Here is an 11,134-nt window from a genome sequence, read left to right as displayed (position 1 = left end):
GGCTGGCATGTGGTGCTGGGGGATTGAACCACGGTCCCTGTGCTTTGCTAAGCTTGTTCTAAGTAGGTGCTTTAGACCACTGAGCCATCTCACCAGCCCCACAAAGTATGATATTTTCATGTAATTGATAAATTAACATATGAGACTATGAACTTAAAATATCAAGAGCACTGGTAAGAAAAAAAAAGTGAAAAATATAATTTTGTGGTTAAATATTTTAGAACTTCCAAGAAAATCAAATATATTTGCCAAGGTTCACCCTTACCCTTCAATTTTATTACTTCCAATAAAAAGGGTTGTAATTAGAGTAAACAAGAACTTAGCAGACCACCACAAATTAAAAGTCAGGTAGAAAATGACACAATATTTTTTGAATAGTAGTGAAGTAAACATTTTTTAAATTGCCAAACAATGCAAAGATGAATACCTTGTCTCCCATGGGCGAGCAGTAAAGGCATACGGCTTAGAGGTTAGGGCACCTACAGGACAGATATCAATAACATTCCCAGATAATTCAGACATGAACATTTTTTCAATGTATGTGCCAACTTGCATATCATTTCCTCTGCCTGTTGTTCCCAAATCATCCACTCCTGCAATCTCACTTGCAAACCTGTAAGATAAACATGGATTGCCAAATGGTGGAGTGGAGCAAAATTAATTCATTTTCCAGTCATGAACACAAAGATGACTTTCAAAACACTCAAAGGGTATTTTTAACAGAAAGCATAGTCTCAGAATAAAAAATAATTCCAACAAGGTATTATGACACATGCCTATAATCTCAATACTCAGGGAGGACAAGGCAAGAGGGCCATAAGTTCAAGGCCAGCCCAGTTAACTAATTCACCAAGATACCGTCTAAAAAATAAAAAATAGAAAAGGGCTCAGGATGTAACTCTGGGCAACAGCCCTGGATTCAATTTCTCAGTATTACCAGAAAAGGGCATAAATAGTATGCCATAAATATTTTTAAAAATTTATTCCAGATAAAGACTGTTATGGCTTGCATTTAGACATCTGCCCAAAAATTCATGCAGTCACATGTGGGGCTTTTTCAGAGGAGGCTGGCTCTAGAGTGTGATTGATTCATGGTGCAATGCTAGGATTAAGGCTTCTAGGATTAAGGGTGGGTAGTTACTAAATCAGTCTACTGATTGCTTTGGCACCACCCTATACCCAGTAGCCTGGATACAATATAAGAGACAGAAAGAGGCTTATCTTGTCCCTTATTTCTTTCTACCTTCTGCGTGCCATAAACTGTTAGTCCTCTGTGATGTTACCCTACCTCGGAGCCATCCAATTATAAACTAAAACCTCTACAAACTATAAGATAAATAAATCTTTTTTTCCTTAACTTTGGTCATTGGGTATTTTGTCTCAGCAACAATAAAAGTAACTGAAACAGACACATAGCCATTAGCCCTCCTCCAAATATCCCCCCTCCCTGCAAACACACATATGCCATTGTTCTTCTTACTTTGTGAAGCAGTTTTAGAAGTCCTCTTTCCTCTTTGGCCCCAAAATCTCCTTGATCAGAAAATCTGGGACACTACCGAGTTACATGACGTTACAGTACAAGTTCTCATATGTCCTGAGTCTTAATTGACCTTGGAAGGCTAGGGCCAAAAAGTTGGATTTCCTTGCAGCCCTCCTTTTTCTCTAATTTTGGTCTGCAAACTTAGGTTGTTAACCCTCCAGAAGACAAGCTTATTGTTATTACCATACAACCTAGGCTGTTAAGCTTAAATTCACTATCTGAATTTCAAACATCTTAGGCATAACATGGCCTAAAGAGAGTATTATGGAGAGAAAACATTCTCTTAGGCTTTCAAAGAGAGCACACTGGCCAAGCAATGGCTGTGACTCATCCACATGGCTGACACTGACAAAGGTTCTACAATCTGAGGTACAGGATCTCAGGATAAATCCTGAGGGGATTTCACTGACCTTATCAGACCCAAAAGCTACAACTCTTGTTGCATAAGTCCTGCTTTACCTTGGTCTTAACCATCCAGCAGAAAAGTATAAAAATGAAGTGTAAGAAGTAAAGCCATGCTGTTATGTTGAGCTGTAGGGGACTCAGGTCAACAATTTCTGATATTGCCAGTGAAGTGGAAGACCCAATACTATTATGGACTACTGGACTCTTTTGGAAGAATGTATGCAATGTGTTAATTATTGAAACTGTCCTACCAATTTGGTTTGAAACTGTCTCATTGCTATTTGTTTCTCAAAATTATGGGGAAAAAAAAATAGAAATTCTCTTTCATTAGCATCCTTACAGGTGTGATGAGAAATACAGTGACTATTGCAACCTGGTGCCATCCAGTGGCAAGGCAGCCTTGTAAAAGCATAACGTTGTCCTCATCCATCCTCCTTACCAGATTGGGCACTGAACTCTTGGTTCTGTTGCAAAGTCAAAATGACTATAAATGGTAAATACCTGGAATCTATGCAGGAAATGAAAATAGTCACAACAGTGCAATTAAAGTCACTCATTGAAGAGGACTTCCCACAACTTCATTAGAAAGTGGCAAGAAAGGGCTAGGTGTAGTGACACATAGCTGTAATCCCAGCACTTGGCAGGCTGAGGCAAGAGAATTGCTATAATTAGAGGATAGCCTGAGCTACATACTGAGTTCAAGTCCAGCATAAACTTCAAAGTCTGACCTTGTTTCAGAAAATAAAACAGGAAGTGGCAAGAATGATACCAAAATGTATACAAAGCAAAAGGGAGTATTTGGAGGATTAACAGCAATGTGTTTTTTCTGATAAATTTTAAAAATAAACATTCACACTTCTTAATCACACTTTGTGCACATACAATTTCAACGTATGTATTTAATGTAATGAGATGTAGCACAAATAAAAAAACTGTACAAATCTTATGTGCACAGCTTAGCAAGTTAACGCAGAATAAATACTCACAAATTTTACACATTCATTCATTTATATTGTGGTACCGAGGACTGTACCCAGGGAGTGCTAAACTATGCTCCAGCCCTTTTTTAATTTTTATTTTGAAGCAGGGTCTCAGACTTGTGGTACTTTTGCCTCAGTCTCTCAAGTGCCAAGGACTATGTGCATGGGCCACCTCATCAGCTTCATCATTTCAGTTCTGACCACGGGTAATTGAGCCTAAGGCTTTCACACATATCTGGCAACTGCTCTACTACCGAGTCACATCCCATGCCATTTTTATTTTTTATTTTGAGACAAAGGTCATGCTGAGTTGCCCAGACTAGCCTCAAACTTGTGTTCTTCCTGCTTCAGTCTTCCAAGGTAGGCGTGTGTACCTTTACACTCAGCACTTTTAATTTTCAATTCAACTGAAGCTGGTATTAACTGAAAATGAACAACTTAATCATTTTATTGGCATATGTAAAAAACATTAAAAACAACCTACTTCTCCCATCAAACAAAAATTGCCATCCTTTCCAATGCTGCTGTTCTACCAAGCTTTGTGAATGTTAAGTATACAATGACATTCCAGTAGAGAAAGAATTACCTGATACATCGAGTACACTGTATGCATCTAGTCATGATGGTCTTTACCAATGGGCCAATGTTCTTATCCTCCACAGCACGTTTCCCCTCTAAAAATCGGCTTCTATCACTTCCAAACATCATGGACTGGTCCTTAAGGAGATTACCAAAAAGCCAATGTAATGCTGCTAATAACATTACAATTGAAGACAACTAAAAAGATTTACAAAATTATACTGGATACCTGCAGATCACATTCACCTCCCTGGTCACAAATAGGACAATCCAATGGGTGATTTGCTAGTAAAAACTCCATCACACCTTCTCTGTATGAAAAATTATAACATGCAAGATCTTAAGAAGCTAGCATTCAAAATGGCTTTTTAACTTTCACAGATAAATTTCTTACATAGTTGGTATTAACTTTATATTTACTGGTATTACCAGAAATGCCAACATAACTAACATTCTTGTAGCATTAAATACATAACTTGAATACTTCGTAAGAATCTAGAATAGGTATAAGGTTATAGCTCAGCAGTAGAGTGCCTGCCTAGTGTGAGATATGCTATGAACTTAATTCCCTGAACTAAAAAAAAAGTCTAGAATAAAATATTATTAGAGAATATAGACAATTATGATTTGTAGCTATAAAATTATCAAAAATTGCTGAAAGGTCCTCAGAAAATATTCATATTAGGTCAATATATAAACAAAGAGGACTGAGGTATACCTCAGTGGTAGAGCAGGCACTGAGGGTGCACATCTAGGTTTGATTCCAAGGACAACAAAAAACTAAAATAAAAAATAAACACAATCAGTGAGAGAAATTAGTAATAGTCTCAACTCAGCACATCTGTTGGTCAGTAGAACAAATTACTAAACAAGGTTCTTTAACGCTGATCACACTCTACGCTCGACCCCACATGTCCCTGACATGATCTGCTCTAGCGTGCACTCATTTCCTGTGTCCTAGAAACCAAACATATCGGCTTCCTCTGAGCCTCATACTAAACTCCTTCTTAAAAGGGCTAAAACCATGCGAACAATGTCTACTACATTAATAACAATGAAGTACCTGGCTTTCTTAGATTTTTCTGAGTTTGTGAGGATATTCCAACCTTTCATCACGGGCATAGCACAAGCAGCTACAACCTGGAATTTCAAGGTTTGTATTTATTTGTCATTATAAGCAGGTAAATGAACAAAAAGGTTAAATTCCATAAAAACATTAAATTGTAATTTAAAAACTAGAAAAGAACAGAGCACTTCTCAAATTAGAACTTTTCAACTTTTCACAGTCACAATGTAACTTGGAATATTACACTTTTGGGTATTTTGCTTTTATTATTGCAGTACCAGGGATCGAACTCAGGACCTTACGCTTGCCAGGCAAGCACTTATTCCACTGAGCTATCTCCCTGACCTTTTTTTGTCTTTTGCAGACATGTTCTCACTGAGCAGTTTTGGCTGAGCTTGAGCTCACTTTGTAGCCCAGGCTGATCTTGAACTTGTAATCCTCGTGTCTCAGCCTCTCAAGTGCTGGGATTACAGGTCTGCATCACCACGCCCAGTAACATTTCTTACAGAAAAAAACTAAGACATTGCTATGGTTTGGTTATCATTTGTCTCCTAAATGTTCAAGAACTGAAAGCTTGATCCCCAATCTAACAGGAGCTTAAAATGTTTTTCTTTTCAGTATGGGGGATTGAAGCCAAGGCCTATACACTGAGAATGTACCCAGACCTTTTTTATTTTGAGACAGGGTCTCACTAAATCACTAAATTTTTCAGGCTGGGCTGGGACTTTTGATCCTCCTACCTCAGCTTGTCAGTGTGGTAAGGATTAAAGGTGTGTGGCAGGGGCTGGAGAGATGGCTCAGTGGTCTAAAGCACCTACTTGAAACAAGCTTGGCAAAGCACAGGGACCGCGGTTCGATCCCCCAGCACCACATGCCAGCCAGCCCCGCCCCCTGGTGGGCTGAGCTGGCCACACACACACACAATAAATAAATGTAATAAATAAAAATAAATAAATAATTAAAAAAAATTAAAAAAAAAAAAAAAGGTGTGTGGCAACACATGGGGTTTGAGAGATGGAAGGACTGTTGAGAGGTGCAGCCTATTGGGAGGTGACTGACTAGTGACAGACTGATGCTTGAGTTTCAGAGTCGTCAGGTCTCATGGAAGTAGACTAGTCTCCCTAAGAATGGATAATAGAAAGCAAGACTGGCCTCTTCCCAGGCTCGTGCTGCCTCTCCTGCTATGTTATGAAGCAGTCAAATACCTCCATGAAGAACCTTCCAAAAGAAAAAAGAAAAGAAAAACCTTCCAGAGGGACAGTCTGATTGGGACTCTCAGTCTCTAAAACTGTTGGACTTAATAAATCTCTTTATTTCATAACATATCAAGTCTCTAAGGTTTTTTTGTTTTTTGGTTTTTTGGTGCCAGGAATCAAACTCAGAACCTTGTGCTTGCCAGACAGGCACTTGTGCCACTAAGCTATCTTGCTGGCTCGCATATTTTTTTAACAGCAACACGAAATGATCTAAGAAAGACATCTTACCTCTTAAATACTTCTTAAATTTATTCTAACAGCCAGTGCAATTGCTAAAAACAGAACTATGCTTTCAGCTGGGGATGCTGGCAAACATCTGTAATCACAGTACTCAGTCTGGGAGGTTGAGGCAGGAGACCCTGTCTCAAAATTTAAAAAAAAAAAAAAAAAAAAAAAAAATTAAAAAGGCTGGGACATAGTAGTGTGAAGGTGCTGGGTGCAGTCTCCAACTGCTGCATCTTGCAAGTGAAGCTCTTTGCTGCCAAGGGAAAGTCACCTCCAATACATAGACAAGGTGCTCTCAATCTTGCCTGGAACCCCGGGTTCTACCCTGCTGTGTTCTCCAATTTACATTCATTATCTGTGTTTCAACAGGCAGGTGCATAGGAAACTGAGGACAAAGGGAAACCTGCAACAAGGCGAGGCCACACCATTACCCAAGCACCAGAAGCCTCAACAGAGGCCCAGCCAGCACTGTAGTCTTCAGGCACCTCACTTTCCTGAATTTCTCAATGTCCTCCGTTCTGCTCAGACTGGAACACTAACAGCAAATACAGCCTGCACTCCTTCCTTCCTTTAGCAGCAGGGCACCAGGTGCCAGCTTCAAGTCCCTCCTTCCTTCCGAGGCCTGTGGGCCAAGATGTTCCCCCATACTTCACCCTCCACCTACCAGTGCCCATTTTTCTAGTAAAAATGCTACTGCACAAGTACTTCTAACATGCTACTTGCAGTTTCACATCCTGCTTGTGCGTCTTAAAGTGCTCGGAAATGTTAATAGCTGGTTTAATTTCTAAACTTAGCACACAGGTTCAGAAAGCATTTTATCAAGGTGATTCCAGTTTTGAAATGTCATTCAAAAAAAAACAAAAATGTAGTCATTCAAAGGGCTGCCAAGATAGCTCAGCAGACTAAATGCCTGCTTAGGCAAGTGCAGGGACTGCGGTTCAATTGTGGGCACCACATGCCATGTCGGACCCACCCCCCGGGGCATGCTGAGCTGACCACCGAGACTGGGCATGGTTACACAAACCTATAATCCCAGATCTGAGGAGACTGAAAATAAGAGAATCAGTGAGTCCAAGCTGTGTAGTGAGACCCTACAGCAAATACATTAGACAGAGAGAGAGACAGAAGAGAGGAGAGAGGAGAGAGGAAGGAGGGAGGGAGAGAGAGAGAAAGAGGAAGGGAGAGAGAGGGAGAGAGAGAGAGGGAGAGAGAGGGAGAGAGAAAGAGAGAAATGTAGTCTTGCAAATACATACGAAAAATACTGAATTTATAGAAAGAAGTAAAAAGCAGGGCTATGTTCAACTCTATAATAGTCTAAAGTTAGCTGCAAGATTTAAGGTTTTCTACTTTCTACAGCACGGTGTGGAATTTTAGGTATGCAGTACCTTAGGTGCCTTCTCAATTTCAACGAGGCACATCCTGCAGTTTCCAGCAACCGACAGCCTTTCATGATAACAGAACCGAGGGATCTGCATGCCAACCTTCTCACAAGCCTAGATGATAAAAAAAAAACACAATTTGTGTGGGGTACAGTGGTACATGTCTGTGACTCAGCTACTTAAAACCCTGAGGCAGCTAGATCACAGGGGTTGAGGTCAGTCTAGGCAGCTCTGCCAAGACCCTGCATTCCATGCCCAGTAACATAAAGATAGATGGATTGATGGATGGATGGCCGGCCAACCCATTAGAATAATGTGACTTCAGTCTGTTCTTACTGAAGCAGAAGAGACCATCTTATTATTCCTGCCATAAATAGCACTAACTTTATCCATTCTAAAGTCAATCCCTAAAAACATGGTATTTTCCTCCTCCTTCACTCCTGATTCCAACTCCTGCTGGCTCAGAATCCAAGGAACCTCATGGGATCTAACAAAACTCAGCATGCCATCACCTCACATGGAAAACTCAGATGAAGTATTCTCAGACTGTGCAGAAGGCTTGACTCCCTGTCTGCTTTGAGCCACGGTCGACAAAAGTTCCCCCTTTAAAGTCTGTCCCAGCGGTATCATATCTGGACTTCTTTGCTTGGTTCCCTTCCTTTGGATTAGAGACAGCAAATCATACAATCTAGCAGCCACAATCCACTTCTGCTCTTTGTTCCATTCATGCCTCCTCCCCCAGGACTCTTGTTTTCTCTCTGAACTTTTTTCTGTTTTCTGTTCACCAACCGAGAGAGGACAGTCCTACCCCACTAATGGTCACCTCTTCTGTACAAGTTCCTCCTTCCTCCAGCCTATAAACATGTTCAATCATCTACTACAGTCAGCTCTTCCAACCTCAGCTCTTACTTTTTTTTTTTGTATTTTAGGGAAGGGTCTACAGGGTGTTCAGGGTCTCGCTACTAGATCAGACTCAGTAGTGATCTGCCTGTTTACAGCCTCCCAGGAGCTGGGAGGCATGCGCCACCATGCCGTCTCAATTGCCATCTCAGCATGCCCCAGGGGTGGGGCATCGGAGATTGAACCCCCAGCCCCTGCGCCTGCTTACAGACATTTTAATCCACTGAGCTACTTGGCCAGCCCTCTCAGCTCTTACTTTAATCCCATTCATTTCCAATGCTTTAACCATTTAGTCAACAAAAATACTTTAATTATGTACTTAAAGCAGCAAGAACGAAGACAGATATTTCTCCAGTTTTCATTTTAGTACACATTCCATGATTCTATCTAAACCTTTCCTTAAATCCCTGATAGTGGGGCCGGGGAGATGGCTCAGTGGAGTAAGCACTTCCCTGGCAAGCACAAGGGCCTGAGTTCAATCCCCGGTTCCGCAAAAAAAAAAAAAAAAAAAAAAAAAAATCCCTGATAGCCATTTCCCCAAGCCTCAAATTTAAATTGGGATTTGCATTTATATTTTTCATAGACAGTTTCAATTGAAGTTATTTCTGTCCTCTACATATATCCCCAGACAAGCTAAAACAAAACAGAAAACTCTAAGAACTCCTGTTCTGCGTCATCCCTGAAGTTTTATCTACTTATTATTCCTTTAATATACCTTTGTTTTCATTCCCATCATTAGTATCTTTTAGGCACTTTTATTTCTGGCTCCACATATACTAGATACTCTTTCCTTCTCTCTCTAGTTTTGCCATTTTTCAAACTATCATTCTCTACCATCTCTTTCCTTTTTTTTTTTTGGGGGGGGGGGGCGCGGAACTGGGGATTGAACTCAGGCCCTTGCACTTGCCAGGGAAGTGCTTATTCCATTGAGCCATCTCTCTGGCCCCAGGCTTTTTTTTGTCTCTACCGTTTCTGACACACAGATTATAAGCTACCAAAATTTTCTATAGGTCAAAGAATAAGTTCTTTTCCTTGGTAGATCATTTTAGTTGATGACTAGACCTGACATTCCTCTACATACATTATGATTTATCATGAATGAACTATTTGAAGCTTCCTAAATACAACAAACTATTTCAACACTTAAAACCTCTTGAGGGATCACCTGAGATACCCTGGCATTTCTTTCCAACAAATTATTTTCTACTACTCACCCCCTCCACTGCACCTTGACCACACTTTGGTTATACATTTAATGTTTATATATCTATGTCTAGCACATGGTTTGGAAATGACTGTTGAAAATAACACCCAATAGTTAGCTCTGTAATAACCCACAGGTGAAATGAAGCATCATTTCTTCATGACTGGCTCTATTATTTCTGGAGAAATTTGGAAGATTATAAATTCAAGAACATACTGCGCTCTGCTGACATGCTTTTTAGGGTGCATCCCTGGAAATAATATTAAAAAATAGAAAAGTTATACAAAAGTGAAAACATTCCAACAGGTTCACAATAAACTGAGGTTACTTTTTCATAAACTTACTTACATATGCTAACTAATTCAGGTAACTTCATGCTTTTTAATGGTTATCGTATGGGAAGAAGTGGAACAAAATAACTACCACAGTTCATTAAGAATGCCAAAAACATAAAGACCAACTCAGTTTGAAATGTAAAGATCAAAAAAAAAAAAAAGAAAGAAAGAAAAAGACTGAAATCAAATTATTTTCATATAATTGTTATTTGTAGTTCTAAGCAAATACACAGATTAAAGAAAATAAATTGGGGTCAGCAAGATAGCTCAGTGGACTAAAGCACCTGCTTAGGCAAACTTAGGCAAGCACAAGGATTACGGCTGGATTTCTGGCACCACATGCGCCGGCACCAGTCTGCCGCAGGGTGCACTGAGCCAGCCACCAAGACTGGGCATGGTGGCTCACACCTGCAATCCCAGCACTGGGGAGGCTGAAAACAGGATGATCAGTATGAGTCCAAGCTGCATAGTGAGACCCTGTAACAACCAAATATGTTAAAAAAAAAAAAAAAAAAAAAAATCATGGAACACACATGCTAATGCAAATAAACAGGGACAACCCGCTCAGGCCCCCCTCCTGTCCGTCTCTCAGACAGGAGCTTTCTTTCCTTCAATAAATATATTCTGCTCAGAAAGAAAGAATGAATCAGCATATACCCACTTGGAGGACAGTAGTTCCAGGTTCCACCATGACAGACTGACCATCAACAAATACTTCAATCAAGTTGCTGGCTGCGGTGGCAGTTGTTCGAACTGACCATTAATAAAATAACATGAAAGACAAATTAGTATCACTGAACTTATGGTAGCAAAGGATTAACTGTATGTAAATGTCTCTACATTTTCTATTATTTTTCTGTTTCTCTAGGTGAAATCTTTTACAGTACTGAATTAGAAAAAAAGCTTTTTCAGCTGGAGAGACAGCTTAGAAGCATAAGTGCCTGTCTGGCAAGTACAAGGTCCTGAGTTCAATCCTCAGTATCAAAAGAAAAAGCTGTTTCAATACTATATATCAAACAAAATACAGCTGTCTACTTTTAGTAGTTCACACTGAGACTTTTAACACTTCAAAAACAACTCATTTTTCCATTTTAGCACTGATATGCAGTTCTCTTACAGTACTTCCTACTATAATTTTCTATAAAATGAGGCAAAGGTTGGGACTGGAGAGATAGCTCAGTAGAATAAGCGCTTGCCTCGAAAGCACAAGATCCTGAGTTCATCCCTGGTACTGCAAAATAAATAAATAAATAAATAAATAAATA

The 11,134-nt window shown here is 39.9% G+C and overlaps 1 protein-coding gene across 1 annotated transcript in view; it reads right to left on the bottom strand.

Annotated features, from left to right (window-relative positions):
- Positions 1-10,651, bottom strand: part of Ndufs1 (NADH:ubiquinone oxidoreductase core subunit S1) — a 34,638-nt gene extending 23,987 nt beyond the window's left edge. The window contains exons 1-6 of the mRNA XM_004626640.3: positions 10,531-10,651; positions 7,437-7,544; positions 4,568-4,644; positions 3,734-3,815; positions 3,512-3,642; positions 428-613 (exon numbers count right to left, since the gene is read on the bottom strand). Coding sequence (XP_004626697.1) covers positions 428-613; positions 3,512-3,642; positions 3,734-3,815; positions 4,568-4,644; positions 7,437-7,544; positions 10,531-10,560 — 614 coding nt within the window. The 5' untranslated portion in view covers positions 10,561-10,651. The remainder of the gene's footprint in view (positions 1-427; positions 614-3,511; positions 3,643-3,733; positions 3,816-4,567; positions 4,645-7,436; positions 7,545-10,530) is intronic.
- Between the last annotated feature and the right edge of the window lie 483 nt (positions 10,652-11,134).

Source organism: Octodon degus, unplaced genomic scaffold (assembly GCF_000260255.1).
Source record: "Octodon degus isolate 3935 unplaced genomic scaffold, OctDeg1.0 scaffold00016, whole genome shotgun sequence".
Classification (NCBI taxonomy): domain Eukaryota; kingdom Metazoa; phylum Chordata; class Mammalia; order Rodentia; family Octodontidae; genus Octodon; species Octodon degus.
This window is presented reverse-complemented; position numbering and strand designations above follow the sequence as displayed.